This window comes from Carcharhinus amblyrhynchos, chromosome 3 (genome assembly GCF_965287045.1).
Source record: "Carcharhinus amblyrhynchos chromosome 3, sCarAmb.v2.hapA, whole genome shotgun sequence".
Taxonomy (NCBI): domain Eukaryota; kingdom Metazoa; phylum Chordata; class Chondrichthyes; order Carcharhiniformes; family Carcharhinidae; genus Carcharhinus; species Carcharhinus amblyrhynchos.
The window spans coordinates 104117943-104143934 of NC_137326.1; the positions used below are offsets into that span (position 1 = coordinate 104117943).

Sequence of the window (25992 nt, forward strand, 5' to 3'; positions counted from 1 at the left end):
TGATTTTCAAATTCTCCATACAACTCCATACAGCTCCTCAGAGAGCCTTTGCAGAGGTCACCCAGTATCACGGTGGCACAGTGGTTAGCACTGCTGCCTCACAGCATCAGGGACATAAGAACATAAGAACATAAGAAACAGGAGCAGGAGTAGGCCATCTAGCCCTTTGAGCCTGCCCCGCCATTCAATAAGATCATGGCTGATCTGTCGTGGCTCAGTTCCACATTCCCGCCCTCTCCCCATAACCCTTAATCCCCTCTCCTATCAAAAACCCATCAACCCACGTCTTAAAAATATTTAGCGAGGCAGCCTCCACCACTTCAACGGGCAGAGAATTCCAGAGATTCACCACCCTTTGAGTGAAGAAGTTCCTCCTCAACTCCGTTCTAAACCGCCCCCCCTTTTATCTTGAGGCTGTGCCCCCTAGTCCTACTGTCTTTTTTGAGCGGGAAGAGTCTTTCCACCTCTATCCTATCCATCCCATTCATCATCTTATACGTCTCAATGAGATCTCCCCTCATTCTAATTATCATTCATTAGTCTAACCCTGAAAGCTAGTGAGTGTACTGTCAAATAAATCGGTTGGACTTAAACCTGGTGTTGTCAGACTTATTACTTTTGCCTGCAGGGCTTCAAGGACCATTGTTGAGTGGTGGTCAAAGATTTTTGTTGCACAAATTTCTACAAGGGGGACAGGTTGTACAAAATGGCTCAAATGTTTGGAGCACTCCATGGCAACCTGGCCAGAATCATCCTTTGCAACAATGAGGATTTTACAGAACCCCAGCATGAAGTGACACTTCGTGCTTGCATACCAAGGGTCTACACACAGCTTGATGCAACCACACACAAAGGTGGCCATCAGGATGAGGGTGACGTTGGGGATGTTTTTGTTTCCTTTATAAGGAGATTTGTACATGGTATTTCTGTAGACACCATCCACTCTGTAGACACCATAAAACAAAAGATGGCTTGGGTGACCACTGCAGCACAGGAGCAGGGTATGGACCAGACTCCACGCCACATGCAACAATACCAAGAGTATTTTACATTCAGTGACCAAGTGCTTACCCACAATGGTGAGGAAGCATCACTCCCACATGCATATTTTCTGTTTTATTGTGGCTCTGTCCTCCTACCAATTTTTGGTGCACATCCTGGCACCTTCAGGTATTCTGAGCTGACAGTAACGTGGACAAGTGGTTTGTAATAATCTTGCTGAGGCCAATCTTCTGTCACCAACATCTTTTATTTACATAGTGAATAAAGCGCTGCTTCTGTGGCTACAGTACACTGGTCAAGCCCAGGAGTCCTTTGACAGTCGGCCCGAGTAGAGGCAGCTAAGTTTAAACTCCCGCTGTTCCTTTCCAACTGGGTGAGCCTCTGTTCACTTAGTGGGGAAGCCCCACTTAGGAGGCCCCACAGGGAGAACTACTTACAATCCCCCATGGCCGTCATAACAGAATTGATCATCCAGTTCCCAAAGAATATGGCCTTGCTCTTACCATAATTTACTTTTGCTCCCGAGGTCAGTTTGGACTGGTCACAAATGCTCAGCAGTCTGTGAACCCATGCTGGTTCCAGGCAGAAGACAACAAAGTCATATATACAGGAGACCTTTAACCTGAGCCTGGGTGGGATTGTGGTCGGTGCAGACTCGATGGGCCAAATGGTCTCTTTCTGTACAGTAGGGTTTCTATGATTTATTTTCACTTTAGGTGATCAAATCCGAGTAGCCCCAGACGTTGCTGTATTTTTAAATCCTTCTCTTAAAAATAATCACAAGCTCTAACACTTAAATTGAATTGCCAAGTGTTTATATTCAGATGCATTATGTTAAACCATTTTTGAGCAATTAATATTTAAGGGTGCACTTACATTGCAAATTAGTGTGAAATTGCTTTCGATCAACTCTGAACAATTTCCATTTGTATAGTGACTTTCATGACCTCAGTACATTCCAAAATGCTTCACAACCAGTAAAGTATTATTGAATTGTAAGCACTGTTGTAACATTGAGAAATGCATCAACCATTTTGCACACCAGTAATGCAACCCAATCCTACATTTGCCAAGAGTCTCAGACATTATATTCTCTCTGTTACTGACAATCACAATGCCCCTTTGGATATTCATAGAATCCCTCCCATGCAAAAAGAAGCCATTCGGACCATTGACTTTGCACTGACTCTTCAACAGAGCATCTTACCCAGTTCACTCTATCCCTGTAAACCCACGCATTTATACCGTTAATTCCGCCTAACCTACACATCTTGAGACACTAACTCAGCATGGCCAATCCACCTAACCTGCACATCTTTGGGCTGTGGGAGGAAACCAGAGCACCCGATAAAACCCAAGTATACACAGAGAGAACGTGCAGCCTCAAGACAGAAGTTGCCCAAAGCTGAGAATTGAATCTGGGTCTCTGGCACAATGAGGCAGCAGTGCTTACCGCTGTGCTGACCCCCTACTCTGGTGGAGTGTTAATGTTATCAGTTAGGATCCATCCAGAAACATTGGTTTGAATCCTGCCCTCAGAAACTGCTGTGAAATTTATTAAATTTAATACCAATTAATTGTCAATTGTTGTTAAAAACCCATCTGGTTCACTAATGTCCTTTAGGAAAGAATATCTGCCGTTCTTTCCTGGTCTGGTCTACATGTGACTCCGGAACCCAGAGCAATGTGGTTAACTCTAATCTGCCCTGTGAGACATCAGGAATAGGCAAGTAAATAAAGGCAATAACCAGAGTTTAGTACACTGAGGGAACTTAGCAAGAGTGGTGCTCATCAAGTGAGACCCAAATTAAAGAGTTTCATAGAGAGTGAATCCTAAAGTTTGAGCAGGCTGAAAGCAAAGTCAAAATTAAATGTATAGGGGTGCTCAAGAGGACAGATAGGACTGTAATGGTAGCTGGAGGGGATGGCAGGGATGTGGCAGAGCGAGGCTATGGAGGGATTTGAAAAAAAGGCTTACAGTGCTAAAATAAAATCCACTAAAAAGTAAGCATTCCAAACAAAATTTATAGATCAAGCCATGCCATATTGCATACAAAAATCAACAAATCATTTTCTTTCATTCCCCTGTTTTCCATGCATCTTTGTCTGTCCCAGTTGGGGAAGATTGTACTGGAGAGGCTACAGAGGAGATTTATGAGAATGTTGGCAGGAATGGAAAGATTTAACTATGAGGAAAGTTAGCTTACTCTGAGGTTGTTTTCTTGAAAAAAGACTGAGGGGAGATTTAATTGAAGTGTGTAAAATTATGAGAGGTCTAGATAGAATAGATAGGAAGGGATTGTATTCCTTAGTATAGAGTTTAATAACTGGGGTATTGATATAAATTAATTTGTACAAGGATTAGAGAGAAGAGAAACCTTTCCACCCAGTGGTATTGGGGGTCGATCTGGAGCTCTTTGCCTGAAGACCACATCACAGTAAAAGTGTACTCAGAAATATACTTCAAGTTTCTTAGCCTTATAGGGAAAAAGGAAAGAACAGTACAGCACAAGAACAGGTCCTTTGGCCCACCATGCCTCCGTCGACACATGACATGTTTTGCCTCTACACAATCCATATCCTTCTATTCCCTGTTTCTTCGTATATCTGTCAAGACGCCTCTTAAATGTTGCTATTGTATCTACTTCCATCACTTTCTCTAGCAGCGCACTTCAGGCACTTGCCATCCTTTGTATAAAAAACTTGCCTCTCACATCTCCTTTAAACCTATCCCCGTTTATCTTAAACCTATGTCTCCTGGTAATTGACATTTCTACCCCAGGAAAAAGACTGCCATTACCCATTCCACCCATGCCTCTCATAATTTTGTAAATTTCCATCAGGCTCCTCCCTCAGCCTCTGATATTCAAGTGAAAACAAGCCAAGTTTGTTCAATCTTTCCTCAAATCTAATATCCTCCAAAACAATACAACATGATGGTAAACGTTTTCTGTACCCTTTCCAAAGCTTCCATATCCTTCTGGTAGTGTGGTGACCAGAACTGTACACAATATTCCAAATGTGGTCTAACTAAAGTCCTATACAGCTGCAACATGACCTGCCAATTTTTATATTCTGTGCCTTGACTGATGAAGACAAGCATACCATATGCCTTCTTGACCACCTTATCCACTTGTGTTGCCACTTTCAAGGAACCCAGTGTGTTAATGTTTCTAAGGGTTCTGCCATTTATCATATACTTCCTTGCCTTCATTAGACTTTCTAAAATGTAAGTTTAGACTAAGAGCTGGAAAGCACATTTTGGCTGGATAGCCCTTTTTTTAGTTAGCACAGACAGGATGGGTTTAATGGCTTCCATCTGTGTTGTAAATTTCTATGATTTCTAAACGATCTGATTTCTGATGTAATGGACACTAAGGTACTGCAGACATTGGAAACCTGAAGAAAAAAGAGGAAATCCTGAAAATTACGCATTACATTAGCAAAAATTTCAGATTAATGACCTCTCATCGGGTTCCAGCTTTTTCTGCTTTAGTGATGCTGGTTGAGGGATAGATACTGGCTAGGATACCAGCAAAAGTCCCCTTCTCTCCTTCAATTAGTGCTTGGAGTCTTTTACTTCAATCTGCAGTGGGATTCAGTTTAATGATGTGGAGATGACTGTGTTGGAGTGGGGTAAGCACAGTAAGAAGTCTCACAACACCAGGTTAAAGTCCAACAGGTTTATTTGGTAACACAAGATTTCGGAGCACTGCCCGTTCTTCAGGTGAATTTAATGCCGTGGCTCATCTGAAAGCTCTAGATTTAGATAAAAGCAAATTACTGTGGATGCTGGAATCTGAAACAAGAACAGGAAATGTTGGAAAATCTCAGCAAGTCTGACAGCATCTGGTGGAAGAGAATAGAACCAACAGGGCCCATTCTCCCAAAAGTGCTGAATTGGTGGGAAAACTGTTCTAAATCATGACTCTTTTCTCAGTTCAACTTCATACTCGAATCTCCCCACTCTGTGCACTGCAGAGGTCACAATTGGGTATCTCATTAAAAAATAGGAGGGGGAGGATGGGTGGGGTGCCTATTTGCACCAGAGTCTGAGAATTCTGGAACTCTGCACATGCGCAGTGGTCCCGATCAATCAGTCTCTCCATTTGTTGACCAGCAAACCCCTGCAGTGTTGCCCCTCCAGTCCTCCCCCACACCTGATCATGGCACCCACAGCAATTCCAAGGGCAGTCCTGAACCCCCGCCCCCACCGGAGTGCCCTGATGTCCATGTCACCGGCACCCCCGCCCCCCCCAGCAGTGGCGTGCAGTAGATGCTTTGAGACTAAACGGTCCTTCGTCAGCTTTGACAAAGGATCATCTCGATACGAAATGTCAGCTCTTTTCTCTCCTTACAGATGCTGCCGGATCTGCTGAGATTTTCCAGCATTTTCTCTTTTCGTTTCAGATTCCAGCATCCGCAGTAATTTGCTTTTATTAATAAAAACTTACTTTTTTTTAGCTCTAGGTTTAGGTTGCATCTAGACTGTAACTGCAATACCCCGGTGAAACAAAAGTGCCATATTCCAACTCTGCAGCAGTGCAGAGTTGATGCTTCAACCGATGGCTCCTGGGTCTGGGAGGATGCAACTGACTCCTTGCCCTAGTTACAATGCAGTGACTGGAGGAGAGGACCCAGCTTGATTGACGGCGGGATTGGCCAATCGGCTCCAAGCCTGGCTCTGCCAACGGGAATCGCCGCTGGCGGGAAGCTCCCGCCTCCCTAAGCGGGATCATTCCGCTGATTGGCTGCTTCGCGGCGCTTCCCATATTCTATTGGTCGAAAGGCTGTCAGTCAGGCCGCGGCGGCGGCTGGCCACTCCTGATTGGCTGCTGGAGGCGTGGGGCGGGTCCGGCGGCGATGAGCCGAGCGTTGCTGTGGCGATAATCAGCTTGTTGCTCGATTTTAAATTTATTGACATTACGGATATTATTTCTTCCCCCCCCCCCGTCACATTAATCGTTCTTAATCCCTTTGTTCCGATTTATCAGAGACGGACTGGGGAGAATTGCAATGTCTTCGAAGGAAGACAGGGCGAAGGAGATCCTGAAGGGCTTTAAGCTGTATCCTTTACCGGCCGAATGTGCCTCTTTTACCCGCTGTGTGAGCCGCTTGGTTCGGGGTAAGTGCGGCCCTGCATCCAGGGCCTGGGCGTGTGAATATACATACACACGCATACATATGTACATCTGTGTGGCAGGAAAGATCTAAATTCCACCGTTCAGAGAGAAGGGCGCCGAGTTTAGCAGTGGCCCAGGGCGCTGAAGGTGACTCCATAGGACAGGGCCAAGCACTCGGTAATTCCCAAATCCCACCCTGTGCTGCCTGCAAAGAGAGCGATTTAATGCAAGTGCTAAGTCAGTGGAGGCAGGGCTGTGGGGTTACATATCATTCATGTCAGGGCAAATGCTCACCTTCAGGGGCAAGATATCCAAAGGTTAACCCAAGTCATAACATGAGCAACATTGGTGACAAAACATCTGAATTTCACCACAGTTCAAGAGGATTGCTTTATACTTTTCCCCCATTTGAGTAACTGTATATCACACTCTGCACAAGTTTTGTTGAATTGCTGTTTAAAAGCTGTCAAGATCCCTGCTATTGGGACTGATATTTATGATTGGAAATGATCCAGGTTGCAAATTAATGTGCATTGCTTATTAAATCGTAAAAAAAAGTCACTTAATGACAATTTGACAAGTTTACTGTCTCAATTCAAAGAATGAAATAAATAGTTTGGCAATAATTTTGTGGTATAATAATCTGATTTTTATTTGTTCATGGGATGTTGGTGTCCCTGGCAAGGTCATAATTTGTTATCCATCCTTAATTAAACCTTGAGAATGTAATGGTGAGCTGCTATATGATTTAACAGTGCTGTGGAATTACTATTCTCCACTTAAGAGCAAATCTAAAATAATGTACAATCTGGTAAAAATTGTACTTTGTGATGTACTTTAAACTCTTGGAAGCTACACATTTGAAACTTTTGTGTGAAGGAATGATGTATGGCTGGATTTACATGATGTATGGCCTGGATTTTGTCATTAGCAATGAACGAACAGTGTTAGCCTTTCACTAGATTTTCACTAGCTGACAGATTGTATAAGGGCTATTGTACAGAAACTTGCAGTGTTCAGAAAGCCCTTTTGGTGCATTGCCCTCTAGAGGGGATTTGGGATTTGTGTAAGCTGGGCAAGCAATTGTGTATTTTAGCAATGGGATTGAAAGCACCTCACTGAAGCATGTAGTCTGAACCAGGAAATATTAGTTAGAATAGCTAATTAAGTGCTAAATCATGTATAGTGTGCAACATAAAGAGGAGGAAAGAAGGGTGAGATTGAGAGACAGGTAAGTGGCAAAAAATAAAATACATGTTTTCTTTTAAATCCCCGACAATGATTACAGTCTGAAGAAATGAGACTTCACACTTCAAAAAGTAAATTTTCATGGCCACTGAGGTTGTTTGGAATTAAGACATCATACCATTTTAAAAAATACTTATGCTGGAATGGACGATCCCTAGCTTCATCTGGTGAGTTTAATGGGTATTATTTGTCCATCCTAACTTCACACCCTTCCACATGTTTCATTGTTGAGTATTATTATAATGAAGTTTCTAGAGTAGTAGCTCACATTGGACAGTAGCTTTTTGATTTCTGCGTTTAACATTCTGCAGATGTGATCACTGGAAATTGTTGTCTGATTTGCACTTTAATAATGAGTGCTGTTAACATATTTTTATCACAAATTCTTTGCCAATTTGGATAGTCTTTCAGAGAATAGTCTGACAATTAAGTGATCCAGTTAATTCTTTGTTACTTGGCATGCTTGAGGAATGAATTTAATAATTTCAGTAAAACTTGAAAACAACTTGTGCAGATTTACAATCTATTATTTGGCTTTTAATGCATTCTTTCACTAAATACTGAAAGTGATTGGAATTTGTGGCAGCTTGATAAAAGCCGTTTATAAGGGAATTCAGCCGATAGAGTGCTGGATAACACAAGAGTTTACTGTTCATTCATGGAGTTATCATTCTTCCAATGTGATGAATACTTTTACTTTGCTGCAACAAAAGATACAAGGATGCATGACTTAACTAAAATGCTAGTGATATAACAGGAATCAGCACCAGTTGCTAGATATGCCTCTACTAAATGCCAAAGGCTCAATACTGAATGGTAACTAGCACCTGAAAACCGATTCCTTTAAGGGTTTAGCATCTTTAGGAGAGAACATGTTAGAGAAAATGGTGGAAACAGCAAAGGTGAAAAACAACTGTAAATATAAAAATATAGACCAGCACCTCTGTACATGGTTTGACCAAAGTCTGAGACAGAGCAAACTGTCTAGACACTGCACCCCATCCTTTATGTGTCAGAGTATTTCCAGCTTGCACTCCAGCTCAATGACTATGAGCCAGAAATGGTGGTGGAAGTAGATTCAGTAGTAATTTTCAAAAGGAAATTGAATAAATACTTGAAGGAAAAAATGTACAGGGCTATAACAACTTGTAGTTATATAGTGTGTTAAAGCACTTCACAGAAGCTTTATCAACCAAAATACATCCCTGAGTCACATCAGGATATATTTTGGGCAAAACCTTGTTCAAAGTGGTAGATTTTAAAGAGTACTTTAAAAGAGACACAGAAGTTCAGGGAATTCCCAAGGTTTATAGCAGACAGCTAAAGGCATGGTTACCAATGGTGGAACAGTTTAAACTAGGGACAGTCAAGCCCTCTAGAATTAGAGGTGCAGATTCTTGGAGAGTTGTGGTGTTGGGGGAGATTGTAGAGATGGAGGACGTGAAAACCAGGCCAAGAATTTTAAAACCTTAGCTTTTTTGGATCATGAAGAAATGTAGATCAGCAAGTACAGAAATGATTGGTGACTGGAAATAGTTGTGAGTAAGGACCCAGGAGAAGGGTTTTGGATAACGTTTACTTTATAGAGAGTTAAATATTGAACGCCAATCAAAAGTGTGTTGGAATAATTAAATCTAGAGGTAACATGGATGGATGGGAGTTTTGGCATCACATGAGTTGAGGCAGGGGTGAAGTTTGATGATCTAGAATTGAAAATTGGCAGTCTTAGAGATGATGTGGGTATGTGGCCGGAAGCTCATCTTGGAGCCAGATATTGCACCCAGGTCGCAAACAATTTGGTTTAGCCTCAGATTGTTGCCAGGGAGAGACATAAAGTAACTTGTGGTGTGGACCAGGGACAGTGGTTGGGAAGACCAAATCCAATGTTTAGTGGAAAGTGAAGAAAATATGGACTCTGGACACAATTTAATTGACTTTTTAAAATTAACCTCCCCCCCCCCCCCCACTTCTAGATGGCTGTGGGGACATTATCAATAGGGAGCATCCAAGAGCAATTCCTTAGAAAATATCAGGGAGTATAATTTTGGACTGACATTAAAGTTACTTCTGTAAGCCTACCACGTGTTATACTGGGTAAGTTGTATTTTCAAATGCTAATTGCTTTTGGAATGGCCGAGTTGCTCAGTGGCACAGATGGCTAGAATGTGGTTCAATCCTTATTCTGGCTGAGTAGGCTTGGGGCTACCTCTTTGCCCTGCCCAGAAGTAAACTCATGGTGAATCTTGAATATTGAGAATGGTCTTGTGGCTCTGGAGTGAGTGTTGGATCATTTGATTTTATAGCCTTGTTGTTTCCTATGGGTCCCTTGTAAGTTTCACAGCAGATGTTAGCCATTGATATTCTTAGTCAGTCTGTAAGACCTGAGCATGTATTCACAGTTGATATATCAGTGTGTTGCTGAGGGAATGTCATTCTTTAGGGTATTAAATTGAAATTGCATCCACCTATTCAGATGTTTCCAGTGAAATTAAAGATACTCTGTCATTATTCAAAACATAGCAGGAAGCTGTACCAGTGTCTTGACCAATGTTCCCCTCATTGACACCAAAAGAGAATGGATTAGCTGGTTAATCATTTTATTGCTGCTTACGGGACAGTGGTGCAAATGACTGCTGCCTACATTACAAATCACTTCATACAGTGTTTGTTAATAGGGTCTCTGAGTTGAGATGCCTGAAGAATTCTCCCATTCTGCTTGCCAGAGGAATTGTAGCAGATGGGAGGCTGATCATGCAAAGATTCATTGACCTTGGGTGGGATTTTCTGGTTTTGGATTGAGTATGGCTGGAGAATCCCACCCGACATGTCTGTTGTTAGAATTTCAGAACCAGGTCAGTTATTTGCGATGTGTTTAGTTATCTGATCATTAGGTCAGTGCTCCAGAATGTTAGGCCAAGATTAACCAGGCAACATGGCTCACTAATGGAACTAGGTAACTCTTCAAGCTAAACCCTTAATCAGTTTGATTGAACTTGCTGGGCAAAAAATAAGTGGTATTACTAAGCTGCATAGATTTTGCTGTTTAAACACCAACAGTATATCTTTTCACACTTGAGAGTGGGAGGGAAATTGCAGAGCTTTGGCTTCATCACCCATGCCTCTGTTCTCTGGACTTAAGGGATTTACCGCTAGGAAGATGGGGTCTGTACTTGGCATGTGGGTAAATTATTTTTGAGTTTGATAGGCAGACTTTTAGGAGATATTGATAAACTTGATAAGAAGCTTGTGACTGAAAAAGAAGACCTTATGGATCAGGTAGAAACAATATATTGCCTATAAATTATATAAAGAATGGAATTTAAAGGGTAGTGTCAGTCAGCATAGTAGTTTTATTTGATAAACTGTACCAGAATATTAGCCCAGGAATTAGTTCTGAAATTCCTGCTATTCAGAATTATTTGTAAATGATTCCAGGTATGTGAGAAAGTAGAATATTTAAAACAAAGCTATCCATGAAGACATGGGCACAATGTAAATTAATCAAAAATTGGAATAGAACTTGGAAGATGATTTATGGGAGAAGTGCGCGTCACTGAGACATACAGGAAAATACTATTCCAAATTTGAATCCATAGAGAAACAACCTGTTGACCCAAGTCCAGAAAACTGCTCAAGAGCATGAGCTCTGGCAATGGCGCTTTTGAAGTCAAGATAACCCAATCCTAATTGTGCTTAAATTCTTATGTTACAGTCTAGGAAAACAATAGCTTAGACTTCCCTACATGTTTTGTCTCTTTTTTCCAAATATATTTCAAAATAAATTATAGCTTTTGACAAAATGTTGTGTAAAGGGAATGATTTGGTTATTCACTGAAAGCAAGTTAGATCATTCGGTAGAAAGTCTCATAGGGATGCTTCTTTCTGGTCTGTCGGCAAATAAATGATAGTGAATGGAGTTTGTACCAATTCCTGTGTTGGATGTGAACAGAGTTGCAATTGTTTGATTGATCTGTTGCCCTACATGATTTTTATGTAATCTAATTGATAATAAGGCAAATGAAAATGAGTCTGTTCTCAATGTATATTAATGTGCCTGTAGAATGAAACTTTTTAAACTTCTAAATTTACACAAATTGCAGACCTTTATGAATAAAGCCCCTGTCGCAAATGTTATTTCTCTAACACTTGTTTCTCCTTGCCTGTTGTTTAACACAAAGGAAAAAGAATAGTACAGCACAGGAGCAGGCCCTTTGGCCCACCAAGCCTGTGCCAATCAAGTTGTCCTATCTAGACCAACCGCCTGTATCCCTCTTTACCTCTCCTGTTCATTTGCCTATCCAGATAAGTCTTAAATGTCCCTAATGTATTTGCCTCAGTTACCTCACTTGGCAGTGCATTCCAGGCCTCCACCACCCTTTGTATAAAAACAACCCCCCGCCCCACCTCCCCCACACACACACACATCTCCACTGAACCTTTTCCCCCTCACCTTGAAGTTGTACCCCCTGGTGATTGTCATTTCTGCCCTGGGAAAAAGCTTCCTGTTCACCTTGCCTTACCTATGCCCCTCATAATTTTATAAACTTCTATCAGGGCGTCACTCAGTCTCCATCTTTCCAGGGAGAACAATAAGAACATAAGAACATAAGAAATAGGAGCAGGAGTAGGCCATCTGGCCCTTCAAGCCTGCCCCGCCATTCAATAAGATCATTGCTGATCTGTCGTGGCTCAGTTCCACTTTCCGGCCCTCTCCCCATAACCCTTAATCCCCTCTCTTATCAAAAACCCATCAACCCGCTTCTTGAAAATATTTAGCGAGGCAGCCTCCACCACTTCAACGGGTAGACAATTCCAGAGATTCACCACCCTTTGAGTGAAGAAGTTCCTCCTCAACTCCGTTCTAAAACGCCCCCCCTTTATCTTGAGGCTGTGCCCCCTAGTCCTACTGTCTTTTTTGAGCGGGAAGAGTCTCTCCACCTCTATCCTATCCATCCCATTCATCATCTTATACGTCTCAATGAGATCTCCCCTTATTCTTCTAAACTCCAACGAGTACAAGCCTAGTTTATTCAGCCTCTCCTCATAGCTCAACCCCCTCAACTCCGGTATCAGCCTAGTAAACCTCCTCTGCACTCCCTCCAAGGCCAAAATATCTTTGCGCAGGTGCGGCGCCCAAAACTGCACACAGTACTCCAGCTGCGGCCTCACCAATGCCCTATACAGCTGCAGCAAGACCTCCCTACTTTTATATTCAATCCCCTTCGCTATGAAGGCCAGCATCCCATTTGCCTTCCTGACCACCTGCTGCACCTGCAAGCTGGGTTTTTGCGACTCATGCACAAGGACCCCGAGGTCCCTCTGCACCGTCGCCTGCTGCAGTTTTTCGCCCCGTAAGTAATAGTCCTTCCTACCATTCTTCCTACCAAAGTGGACCACTTCACACTTGCCAACATTAAATTCAACATAAAACATTAAACAATGCCAGTTTATTCAATCTCTTCTCATAGCTAATACCCTATATACCAGGCAACATCCTGGTAAACCTTTTCTGTAGTCTATCCAAAGCCACCACAACCTTGTGGTAGTGTGGCAACATAGTTCCTCCTCTCCATATATAATTTAATAGCAGAAGTTTAGGTTGTTACAAGGAAATGAGAGAAGAGTTAGGTTACTTGGTTTTCTGGAGTAGGATGTTGCTGTTGGCACAGCAATAAAATGCCATGAAATTTCAGCATGATTTATATTGTGTTGCATATTTGTATGTGTTGCACTCTGAATTAAAGCTACAGTACTTCTGAGAACATCTCCCAATTGGTTCCATCAAATCTGAAACTCAACAGACATTTTCTAGCTTAAAGTGTTTTACTAGAAAAATACAACTCTCAATCTTTATCTTTAGGCAGTCTCTTAATCTGATTTGGTGAGAATTTGAACATTTTCTAAAATTGTGTTGATATTCTGTCCCTGTTCTCAGAGAAAACACTATCAATGCTGGAAAATCTCAGCAAGTCTGGAGAGAGAATAGAGCCAACATTTTGAGTCTGGATGACCCTTTGTCAGCTCTGATGAAGGGTCATCCAGACTCAAAATGTTGGCTCTATTCTCTCTCCATAGATACTGTCAAACTTGCTGAGATTTTCCAGCATTTTCTGTTTTTATTTCAGAGCTCTAATGAAGGGCCATCCAGAGTCGAATCGTTGACTCTATTCTCTTTTCACAGATGCTGTCAGTCCTGCTGAGATTTTCCAGCATTTTCTATTTTTGTTTCAGATTCCAGCATCCACTGTATTTTGCTTTTTAATATATTGATGCTATTGTTGATCTGCTGCAGCAGTAACTTATTTTCTCTTTACCCTTCCTAGGTCCCTGTCTTCTGTTGCAACAACTCCTTTCATTTCTCTCCTCTTGGTCACTCAGTTCGACCAATGCTTGACCTTTGTACTATACTGCTGCCATTCTAAACTTGATTCTCTCTTAGATGAGTCTATAATTTTCTCTGTGCTTCTATTTGCATCTATGAATTGCAGCTTCTATCGCCACATTCCACTTTTTCGTTGACCATCCGGCCAGTGGGCAAGCTGGAGTTAAACCTGCCAGTCTCCTTTCTTTCTCACTTTGCTCTCCCTGTGCTGACCCTTTTGGTTCCAACAGCCTAACAGTTATTGCTGCTGCTTCCTGCATCTTTTTCCAGAATGTCTGTTTGCTTGCCATGCATTAGCATTTTGTGGATAATTACATCAACATCAGACAAGCAATCTGATAATTTGGCAAAAGTAGAAGAGCTGAAAGAGCTGATGGTAAGATAGAGCTGGGTGTCATCAACATACATGTAAAAACTAATCCTGTATTTTGCAATGATGTCACTAAGCTTGTAGATAAGAAATAGGAGGAGGCCAAAAATAGATCCTTGTGGATATCAAAGGTTGTGACACAGGAGCAGGGGGAGAGAAGCCATTGCAAGTGATCTCTGGCTATGTTTAATCAGAGAAGAATGGAATCGGGTTAGTGCAGTTCCATCTAGCTGGAGTACAGAGGAGTAGTGTTGGAGGAGGAGGATGGTGTGAGCAACTATGTCATAGGCTGCAGACAAGTCAAGAAGGAGGAGGCAGGACAGTTTAACTTTATCACAGTCATGTGATAAGAGAGAGCAGTTAAGAATATCACATACCGTGGAGAAAAGACAGAAAAGTTATGTGGTCAGCAGTTTAATGGTAATCGGATTGAGAGAGCAGGAGATAAGTTTCTTGGAGCAACTGAGGTTGGAGAGGCCACAAGGGGAGATGGGGGAGATACTAAAGAAAGATGAGAGTTTGGGGCTAGGTTACGGGGAGCTTTAGAATAAGTTTGGCCTGGTGGGAAAGGGAGGGAAGTGGGAAAGGCTGTTGATTGGATAATCTCAGTCTTGGTAGAACAGAACTTGAATATTGCTGAAAAAAAGACGTGCTGTCAAAGCTTTTCCTCTTGCACTCATCAGGACAGCTGCAAGAATGCCAAATTTCAAAGGAAGCAATTTATATAGCATGAGAAAAGAGTGCTAGTTGGATGTTAAGTCAGGTCTTATTTATCAAGGCATTGCCATGGTGAATCCACCGGGGAGCTAATTGACCCCATGCTTTTGTTTAATTCAAACAAAATGTAATGCCTGGGTGAATTCCTTGCCTGCAGAAGACAGGTCACTCTGTATAGTAGCTTCTAGCAAATGTAAGTGAGCTAGCTACATTGTGAGCCTGAATGATAATCTTAAGTTGATTGTTAGAGTAATTTTTTAGCACACTTAGGATTGTTCAGTAAGTGCTGAATAATCACAGAATCACATCTAACATTAGGCATTATATCTGAGCTTTGTAAGCACATGCTGGTTGAGTATGGTCAGTACTCTACTGTGAACAGCTGAAGGGACATGATATGGTTAGCCGATTACTGGAATATACAGCCTATGTGCACCTGCACTGAAATGTGTATACTCCGTTACTCAGAATGTATTTTTGGCTTGATGGTAGCATCCTGTAGTGGAAAATATTACTTGTGTTGCAATGTGAAATGCTGGCTTCACCTGTTACTGAAATTTCTGAGATACCTTGCCCTTTCAGGGTAATTTGAGGTCGACTCAGCACTTCTCAGGTCTGAAAGTGATGACCCTACGATTATTTGAAAGTGTGTGCGATGCGCAGTTCGAGAAGTATCTAAAACATTTTGGGCAACAGCTCAATGGCCTTCAATCTATGCTACTTGTTGCATGCTCTCTTGGGTAAGTGTGTCTTTCCTTATATTTGATACAATGGGCTGAAGGGTCTCCTTCTGTTCTATGTTCTGTGCTGTAAAACTCTATATGGAGACCAGAAATGTTCACATACTCCCAGTGAGGCATCACCAATGTGCTGTATAATTGTACTGTCTTCTTTCTACTTGAACTCTGGTATATTAGCAACAAAAGTTAACATAGCATTTGTTTCCTAATTGCTGTATCTGCAAGTTTGTCTTATATGATTCATGAAAATGAAATAGTTTTCTAGGATGGTACTATCCAGAGAATGGGCTATTTTAAAACTAATGTGCGATGAGAAAGGGCTAAGTAATAATCCTGTTGTATAGGAGCATCTAAGGAAGATTGACCACAATATGATAGAATTTTACATTAAGTTTGAAAGTTCTATCAGTAACTATGGTTTTAAATCTAAATAAAGAAACTACAAAGTTATGAAGGATAAATTGACTCAGGTAGATTGGGAAACTACATTGACAAGTATGAGTGTAGAAAGGCAATGGCTAGCATTTGAAGAATTGATGCATGGTTTACCATAAATTTAAATTCCTCTGAGGTACAAATATCCAGCAGGAAAGATGATCCAACTATGGCTGAAAAAAGAAGTTAAAGATTGTATTAGATCAGAAGAGGCTTATAAAGTTGCCAAGATTAGGAGAGTTTTAGACCTCAGCAAAGAGGGATGAAAAGACTGATAAAGAATATGAAAGTAAACTATCAAGCGACATAAAATGGACTGTAAAGGTTTCTAGCGAATGTGAAAAGAGAAAGATTAGCGAAGTAAAATGTGGGTCCACCGTAAGCAGAGATGGGAGAATTTATCATGAGGCATAAGGAAGTAGCAGAGAAACTAAAATATTTTGTCTGTCTTCACAGAGGAAGATACAAAAAAAATCTTGCAGGTATACTAGAGCATCAAAGAACAAATGAGAATGAGGAATTGAAAGAGATTAGTTTTTTTAAAAAAAAGACAATGGGACTGAAATTTGGTAAATCTTCTGGACCTGATTATCCACATCTCAGAATGTTGGAAGAGTTGTCTAGAAATTGTGGATAACTTGATGGTCATCAACCAAAATTCTGGAATGGATCCTGCAGATTAAAAAATGGAAAATGTAACTCCAGTATTTAATAAAGGAGGGAGAGAGAAAAGAGGGCACTGTAGACCTGTTTGCCTGATCTCAGCAGTGGGGAAAATGTTATTTTTTTTAATGGAAGGATATGATAACTGGACACTTTGAAAATAATGGTAGGATTTGGCAGAGGCGCAGGATTTATGAAAGGCAAATCTGTTTAACAAACCTGTTGGAGTGTTTTGAGAATATAACTAGCAGAATAGATTAAGGGGATGTGGTGTTTTCCGAAGGTTTTCAGTGAGGTTACTGTACAAAATTAGAGAATATGGGATTTGGAAGTAATATACTGGCATTGATTGAGATTTGGTTAATGGACAGAAAGCAGAGAGTACGAATAAACAGGCCATTCTCGGGTTGGAAGGCTGTGACAAGTGGGTATGGCAAGGATCAGTGCTTTGATTCCCATCTACACAAAATCTTAATCAGTGACCTGAATGTAGGGATCAAATATAATATTTCCAAGCTTGCTGATGATGCACAACTAGGTAGGAACGTGAGTTCTGAAGAGGCTGCGACGTGGCTTCAAGGGGATTTACACAGGCTAAGTGATTGGCAAGAACAAAACAGGTGAAATAAAATATGGAAAAATGTGAAGTTGTCCACTTTGTTGTGGAAAACAGAAATGCAGAATATTTCTCGACTATTGAGAGATGGGGAAACATTGATGGCAAAGGGGCCTTGGTGTCATTGTTCAAGAGTTCCTGAGAACTAACATGCACTGCAGCAAGCAATTAGGAAGGTAAGTGGTATGTTGGTCTTTTATTGCAAGAGGATTTGAGTACAGGAGTAAAGAAGTATTGTTGCAATTGTACAGAGCCTTGGTGAGACCACTCAAGAATATTAGGTACAGTTTTTGGCAGCATACGCAAGGAAAGGTATACTTGCCATTGAAGAAGTGCAATGAATGTTCACCAGACTGATCCCTGGGATGACAGGCTTGTACTAGGAGTGTGTTTGGGGAGATTGAGCCTATATCCTTCAGAGTTTAAAATAATGAGAGGTGATCGTTTTAAAACACACAAAATTCTTATAAGGCTTGTCAGAGTAAATGTTTTCCCTTGCTGGCATGACAGTCTTAAAATAAGAGGTAAAGCATTTAGGACTGTTTTGAGGAGAAATGTCTTCACCCAGGTGGTGAACCTGGAATTTTCTACCCAGAAAATGGATATTGGACTAGGTAATTGAGTATATTCAAGACAGATCGGTAGATTCCTGGATATTAAAGATGTCTGGGGATATGGGGACAGTGTGGGAAAATGTTGCTGAGGTAATCAGCCATGATCTAGTTGAATAGTGGGACAGGATTGAGGGGCTGAATGGCCTATTCTTTCTCCTGTTTCCTTTGTACTAGGACATCCACGTCCTTCTGACTGCAGGCATTTCCCAATATCTCTCGGTTGAAAAAATATTCTGCTTTATTAGTTCTCCTACTGAAATGGACATCTTTAAATTCCACCATGTTGTATTCTTTTTGCCATGTTCTTGCCCACTCACCATACCAGCTTACATCCCTTTGCAGCTTTTTTTCTAATTGTTTTTCTAAGGAGAATCATTGTTTGCTATTTAAAACTAGTAGAGTGCATCCAAAAAGAACTTCAGGCACCCCCTCCCTTAAATTAATATGAGGCACACTCCCAAACTAGATATGAGTAACAGGAAATAGGATAGAAGCTTCCCTCATTTGTCTTCCATCCCCACCCAACAGTTAGCCCTAGCTGAGCACAGTGCTACAGGCAATGCAACTCATCAGCAAAATCATAGAATTCTTACAATGCAGAAAAAGACCAAATGGCCCATCGAATCTGCACTGATTCTCTGACAGAGCACCTTACCCAAGCCCGAATCCACCCTATCCCCATAATCCCACACATTTAATCTCTTGAACCTACACGTCATGAGACACTAAGGGGCAATTTAGTGTGGCTGGTCCACCTAACCTGCACATCTTTGCACTGTGGGAGGAAACTGGAGCACTCGAAGGCAACCCATGCAGACATGGGGACAAAAATCGCCCAAGGCTGGAATCAAACCCCAGCCCCTGGCACTATGAAGCAGCAGTGCTAACCACTGTGCCACGCATACCTGAAATTTACATTTCTGTTGGAGTAGTCACTGGGAGCCACCAAATAAGGCCAATTGCAGTGCATCATAAACCTGGAGATCTGTTAACTCAACACAGCAGATTGGATTTGAATTACTTTGGAGTTAATGAGACTGCAACAATAACTCAAATCAAGGGCTTACACTAATGCCACTTAACTTAGATTGCGCAGCATCACAACTAAAATGCTATTTTATGTAAATTGCACCACAAAATTCTACTGAATTAACAGCATGATTACAAAACATAGTTCCAGCGGTGTGAAGGGTATTAGTATTGTTCACTTTTTTTAATTGATTCATTAGGACACCGGCGTCACTTGCTGGCCAGCACTTATTGCCCATCCCTAGTTGTCCTTGAGAAGATTGTGGTGAGCTGTCTTCTTGAATTGCTGTAGTAAATGTGCTATGGGTAGACCCACAATGGCATTATAGAGGGAATTCCAGGATTTTGATCCAGTGACTACAAAGGACTGGGAAAAAAAATGGCTGAGTCAGGATGGTGAGTCGCTTGGAGGGGAACTTGCAGGTGGTGGTATATCCATATATCTGCTGCCCTTCTAGATGAAAGTGGCCATGGGTTTGGAAGATGGTAGCCAACAATCTTTGGTGAATTGCTGCAGTGCATCTTGTAGATAGTAGCAGTAGTGTGTACTACCTGAGTGTCAGTGGTGGAGGGAATGGATGTTTGTGGATGTGGTGCCAATCAAGTGGGTGGCTTTGCCCTGGATGGTGTCAGGCTTCTTGAGGGTTGTTGGAGCTGCACCATCCATGCAAGTGGGAAGTATTCCATGACATTTCTGATTTATGCCTTGTAGGTGGTGGACAGGCTTTAGGGAGTCAGAAGGTGAGTTACTTGTTGCAGTATTACTAGCCTCTGACCTGGTCTTGTAGCCACTGTGTTTGTGTGACATGTCCAATTGAGTTTCTGGTCAATGGTAATCCCAAGGATGTTGACAGTGGAAGATTTACTGACGGTAACACCATTGAATGTCGAGGGACAACAGGGACACTTATTGGTGGTGATCATTACTTGGCATTTGTATGGAGCGAATGTTACTTGCCAGTTGTTGGCCCAAGCCTGGATATTGTCCAGACCTCGTTGTATTTGAACCTACAACTAGGTTATTTGCTGTAAAAGTAAACCAAAATTTCAGTGTACAGTTAAAGTTGCTATATTTATTTATTGAAGTTCTTTGAAGGATTTGTATGCACCGTGGTTAAAGGGGAGTCTGTAGACCTACTGTACTTCACTTTCCAGAAGGCATTTGATCACATCAAAGGTTATTATGGAAAACAAAAGCTGTAAGTGTAGCAGTAGTATATATTTATGGCTGGAAGATAGGCTGGATAATATGCATAAATGGGTATTTTCTTATTGGGAGGATGTGACGAATAGTCCCACAGGTTTCTGTGCTGGAGCCTCATCAAAACTTTTTACAATTTATATTAGTGACTTAGACAAAGGGATCAAAGGCATGGTAGCTAAATTTGCAGATGACGTGACAGGGAAGTATGTTATGATGAGGACATAAGATAAATATAGAAAGGTTGAGTGGCAAAAATCTGGCAGTTGAAGTATAATGTGAGAAAATGTGCCTGAAGTGCAGGGGGATCTTGGTGTTCTGAATCAGAAAGAGTTAGTATGCAGGGACAATTAAGAGGGCTAATGGAATTGTGTCCTTTATTACCAGAAGAATTCACATATAAGAATGCTATGCTTCAGTGAAGCAGTGGGATCTCATCTCACACACTGTGTGTAGTCTCTTTATCTAAGGAAGGATGTAAATGCATTGGAGATGATTCAGAGGGAGTTTACCAGGTTGGAATGAGTGCCTTGTCTTATGAGGAAAGATTGTACAGACTGGGTTTGTTTCCACTGGAGTTTAGAAGAGTGAGGGGAGAGTTGATTGAAGTTTGTAAGATCTTGAACGATCTTGACAAGGTGGAAAGGATGTTTCCTTTTGTGGGTGGTCCAGAACCATGGGGGTATGGTTTAAAATTAGGGGTCTCCAGAGATTAGGAGAGATCCTTCCTGACTATTATGCAACTCTGGAACTCTGGGTGGGATTTTTCAGCTGCTCTTGTCCCAAGACTGGAAAATCCTGCCCGAGATCAATGGACCTTTGCATGGTCTGTGTCCTGCCGTCTGCGATTCCCGTGGTGGGCAGGATGGGAAAATTCCACCCCATTATCTCAGAAATTAGTGGTGATGGGGGTCTTTGAATATTTTAAATGGAGATAAATCGATTCTTGTTATGCAAGGAAATCAAAGACCCATTTAAAATTATAGGAAGTGAGTATCAACGGCAAGGCCTGCATTTATTGCCTATCCTTTATTGCCCTTGAGAAAAAGGTGGTGAACTGCCACCTTGAACTGCTGCAGTCCTTGTGGTGTTGGAGCACACTTGTGCTGCTGAGGAGGAAGTTCTAGGATTTTGACCCAGTGACAGTGAGGGAACAGAAATATATTTCCAGATCAGGATGGTGAGTGACTTGGAGGGGAACTTGCAGTTGGTAATGTTTCAGTGTGTCTGCTGCCCTTGTCCTTCTAGACGGTAGCCATCTTTGGAAGGTGCTTTCTAAGGACTTTTGTGCACCTTGTAGATGGTACACACTATACCGCTGTTTGTTAGTAGTGGAGGGAATGCCAATCAAGCGTGCTGATTTGTCCTGGATTTTGTTGAGTTTCTTGAGTGCTGTTGGAGCTGCATCAACTAGGCAAGTGTAGAATATTCTGACATACTCCTGACTTGCTTCTTGTAGGTAGACTTTGGAGAGTCAGGAGGTGAGTTACTTGCTGCAGGATTCCTAGCCTCTGACCTGCTCTTACATCCACATTATTTATACAGATGTTTCAATTCCGTTTCTGGTCAAAGGTAACCACCAGGATGTTGATAATATGTGATGCAGTGATGGTAGTGTATTTGAATGTCAAGACACAGTAGCTAGATTCTTTGTTGTTGGAAATGCCTTGTTTGACACAGATGTTACTTGCCAGTTCTGAGTCCAAGCCTGGATATTGTGTAGGTCCTGCTGAATTTGGACATAGATTGCTTTGGTACTTGAGAAGTCATGAATAGTGCTGAACATTGTGCAGTTATCAGCAAACATTCCCCATTTCTGATCTTGTGATGGAAGAAAGGTTATTGATAAAGCAGCTGAAGATGTTTGGGCCTTGGACGCCACCTTAAGAAAATTCTGCAGCGATGTCTTGGAACTGAGATGATTGACTCCAGTCACCTCAACCATCTTCCTTTGTGCTAGGTATGACACTACCAGCAGAGAATTTTCTCCCTGATTCTTACTGACTTCAGTTTTGCTTGGGTTGTTTGATGCCACACTCATTCAAATGCTGCCTAGATGTCAAGGGCAATCATTCTCAGCTCACCTCACCTCTGGAATTCAGCTCTCTTGTTCATGTTTGAACCAAGGCTGAAAAGAGGTCAGGAGCTGAATGACCCTGGCAGAACCCAAACAGAGTGTCAGTGAGCAAGTTATTACTTAGAAGCGCAACTTGATATCTCTGTTGTTGACCACTTCCATCACTTTACGTAGAGTGATGGGGCAGTGATTGGGTTGGATTTGTCCTGTAGGTGTTGTAGCTGTACTAGTACAGCTTGGCTAAGGGCTAATAGAGCACGAATCTTTAGTACTATTACCAGAATATCGTCAAGGCCCATGGCCTTTGCAGTATCCAGTGCCTTCAGTTGTTTCTTGATATTACATGGAGTGAATCAATTTGGCTGAAGACTGGCATCTGAGAAGCTGGGGACTTTTGGAGGATGTCAAGGTGAATCATCCACTCGGCTAAAGATTGGTACAAATGCTTCAGCCTTATCTATTCCACTGATGTGCTGCGCTCCACCATCATTGAAGATGGAGATATTTGTAAAGCCTTCTCCCCCCAGTGAGTTGTTTAATTGTACTTCACCATTCACGGTTGGATGTAGTAGGGCTGCAGAGCTTGGATCTGATCCATTGGTTGTGGAGTCACATAGCTCTGTCTGTTACTTGCTCCTTATGCTGTTTGAAATTCAAGCATTCTTGTAGCTTCACCGGGTTAACACCTCATTTTTCAGGTATGCCTGGTGCTGCTCCTGGCATGCACTCCACTGAACTAGGGTTGATCCCCTGGCTCGGAGGTAATGACAGATATGCTGGGCTAATAGACGGTCTGCCTGGCTGTGAGGTTACAGATCGTGGTTGAGTACATTTCTGCTGCTGGTGGCCTCGCAGTGTCTTATGGATGCCCAGTCTTGAGTTGCTAGATCTATTTGTAATTTGTTTCATTTAGCATGGTGGTAATGCCATACAACACGATGAAGGGAATCTTCAATGTAAAGATAGGACTTTGTCTCCCCAAGAAGTGTGCAGTGGCCAGTCTTGCCGACGCTGTCATGGACAATTGCAGGTTGATGAGGATAAAGTCAAGTGTGTTTTTCCATCCCGATGGTGAGGAAGACACATGCCACAGACCCAATCTAGCAGCTAGAGGGATATTGCATAATGGGTGCAGTAACAGTCATGTGGTGTTGTGCAAGCCTTCGTTTTAACAATCTAAATATGGAGTAGTGGAAAGCTTGGGCATTAATTTGGGAGGTGCTCAAGGATAGAAAGGTTTGAGGGTGGATGTTTTGAGCAGAGTGATTACAGTGGCTTTGAAAGGGAAGGTGACAGTACCTAAGGTGGCAAACCATTTACAATGTCAACAAGCATATGGACTCAAAGAAAAGTTGGATGATCGGCAGGTTAGTGGGACAGGGTCAAGAGAGTCACTGGGGCAGGATGAGTTCAGAGAAGGATGAAGGAAGATTCAGATAAAAGGCAGAGATCGCCTCTTTTTTAGCGTATCTTCACACCCACACTGTTTTACTCTTTGAGTAATAGTGAGGAAAATGGTGGAAGGATCCCCAAGCCTGTTGAACAGCTCTGTGAAAGCTAGAGATCACCTTGAGGGCCATTATATCATTGCTATGAGCAATGTATCCTTGTATTTAATGTTCCATTTGAAACCCAATCTTCTGCAAGTATTTGATTTACTTGCTTTTTTTTGATAACTGAAACTTTATTGGTTCTCTAAATAGATTCTTATCCCAGTCACTTAATAAACTTGTAAATAGTCAGTGACTTCAGCATTATCTGACCAGAATCAATAAATTATACAGAGGTAGGAAAGAGTTCAGTCAGAGTTCTAGTTTATGTTTAAATTAGGTCATTAGTTTACAGAAGACACATGGTCAGTTATCTTGTGCCTGTGTAATAATGGAAACTTTCTGATAGGGTTTGATGGTATTACATGTCCAGATGGTGCACTGAACTGCCAGCAGCTGCTGGAGACGGTGAGAATCGGAGAATGTCAGGAACTAATGTTTTGTGAAAGCAGAGAAGTGCTTCGATTACATTTCTTTTGTTGTGTACAACTGCAGTTTAAAACTGCAGATTGTCAGTAATTAGACTTGAGTTGATGTGAATATATTTAATGCTAAAACTTTGATGCATTTAACATTTTCAAGCATATTTATTTTAGCCCAGTTTTAAAAAATAAACACATTGTCTTGGAATGAAGAAGGGGGGTATTTTAAGTCGTCTTTGAGAACTTCTTCACATGTTCCACCATCCTTTTATGTGTTCCTCCATGGTCTTGCTTCTTCTTATCTCTTTAACCTCATTCATCCCGAGTTTTGTTGGTGTCAAACATTTTGGGACACTTTTATTGAACTAAAGCTGCTAATAAATCCCCTGTGTTGGCCAACATGAGGAATTTAGACTGTAGTCTTTAGATGAAGCACGGTTAAAAGGGCAAGGTTAAGTGACCAAGTTTGAGGAGAGAAAACAGATTATGTAGTTCTGGATATGTATTTTTTTATTTAAAGTCTGAAAAATGTTCAATGTTCTTTCAGTTCATACACATCTGAAACTTTATTTTTATATACTGAAAGCAAAATCCCTAAACCAAGCAGTTTCTTCCTGTCCTGCTGTGTGAGTGCAAAATAGCCTCCACTGAGCCTGTGGATTGGCCACACACTAACAATGTGATGCATAGCTTACTTCCTCCCACAAGAACATAGCGGTCTGGCACTAAAGCCCCGTTTGTGGACTTTGGCCAGGCAGGGGCAGTGGTCGGTTCTGAACCTGTTGAGAGTGGACCACTTTTCCTTTGAAAGGCTGCAACCAGGTAATTGTTGGATTGGGTTTGAGACCAGGTCCTAGTTTGTAGTGTCCAAAGATTTCCATTCACTTTCATCTGGACTTGAAACATCAGCTCTTTTCTCTCCTAGCAGATGCCACCAGACTTGCTGAGATTTCCCAGTATTTTCTCTTTTAGTTTCATATTTCAGCATCTGCAGTAATTTGCTTTTATTTCCATTCATTTGTTCAGATGGAATAAAACACATTCCAACTTCAGCATACCTCAGAGTGACGCTAGATAGAACACTGACCTTGGCAACTGCAGCCAAGATGAAGTGCAGAAACAACTTGATGTCAGACTTTCCAGCTCAATGTGGGGTGCTGCTACCACCACCCTCCAAACCTCAGCACTCGCACTCTTGCACAGTTTTAAAGTCCTGTGTGGAGAATTTTCCAGATTGGGTACGTGAGCATATGCATGCATGAAATGATCTTGACCAAACAGGGACGAAGTATTGTGCTATTGCATGTAAGATGCAAGTGCTGAGGTTTGGAGAGTGGTGGTAGCACTGCCCCACGTTGAGCTGGCTAGTCTGACAATCGAGTTGTTTCTGCACTTCATCTTGGCTGCAGTTGCTTTTAGGTGTTCCCAGAAAGTCAGTGTTCTATCTAGGGTCACTCTGAGGTATGTTGGAGTTTTAACTTGTAACCATTCATCTGAATGTTGAGCTGTTTATTGGCTTTTGCACTGTTGAGATGGAATAAGCTGGATGCTGTTGCGAAGTTGGGTAGAGTAATTGTAGGTTGGGAGGTAGAAAGTTAAAATTTGGTGTTTGTAAAATTGTAAAGTGCTGGTGCGAAAGCATTGCATGGTCCCATTGAAAGGTGGTGCCTTTTCTGTGCGTGGAGATTTAAAAATGCAAGGTCATAGAGAGCCCCAACCTGAAACATTTGTACCGAAAGGCCAAGCAGCAGTTTTACCAAGACAACAACATTTTGAATTTTTTGAATTTAGCCAATCAATTTG

At 41.7% G+C, this 25992-nt stretch overlaps 1 protein-coding gene across 1 annotated transcript in view; it reads left to right on the top strand.

Annotated features, from left to right (window-relative positions):
* Positions 1–5862: 5862 nt before the first annotated feature.
* pde6d (phosphodiesterase 6D, cGMP-specific, rod, delta) overlaps positions 5863–25992 on the top strand; it is a 58060-nt gene continuing 37930 nt past the window's right edge. The window contains exon 1 of the mRNA XM_080185635.1: positions 5863–6068. Within this exon, the coding sequence (XP_080041761.1) occupies positions 6019–6068 (50 nt within the window). The 5' untranslated portion in view covers positions 5863–6018. The remainder of the gene's footprint in view (positions 6069–25992) is intronic.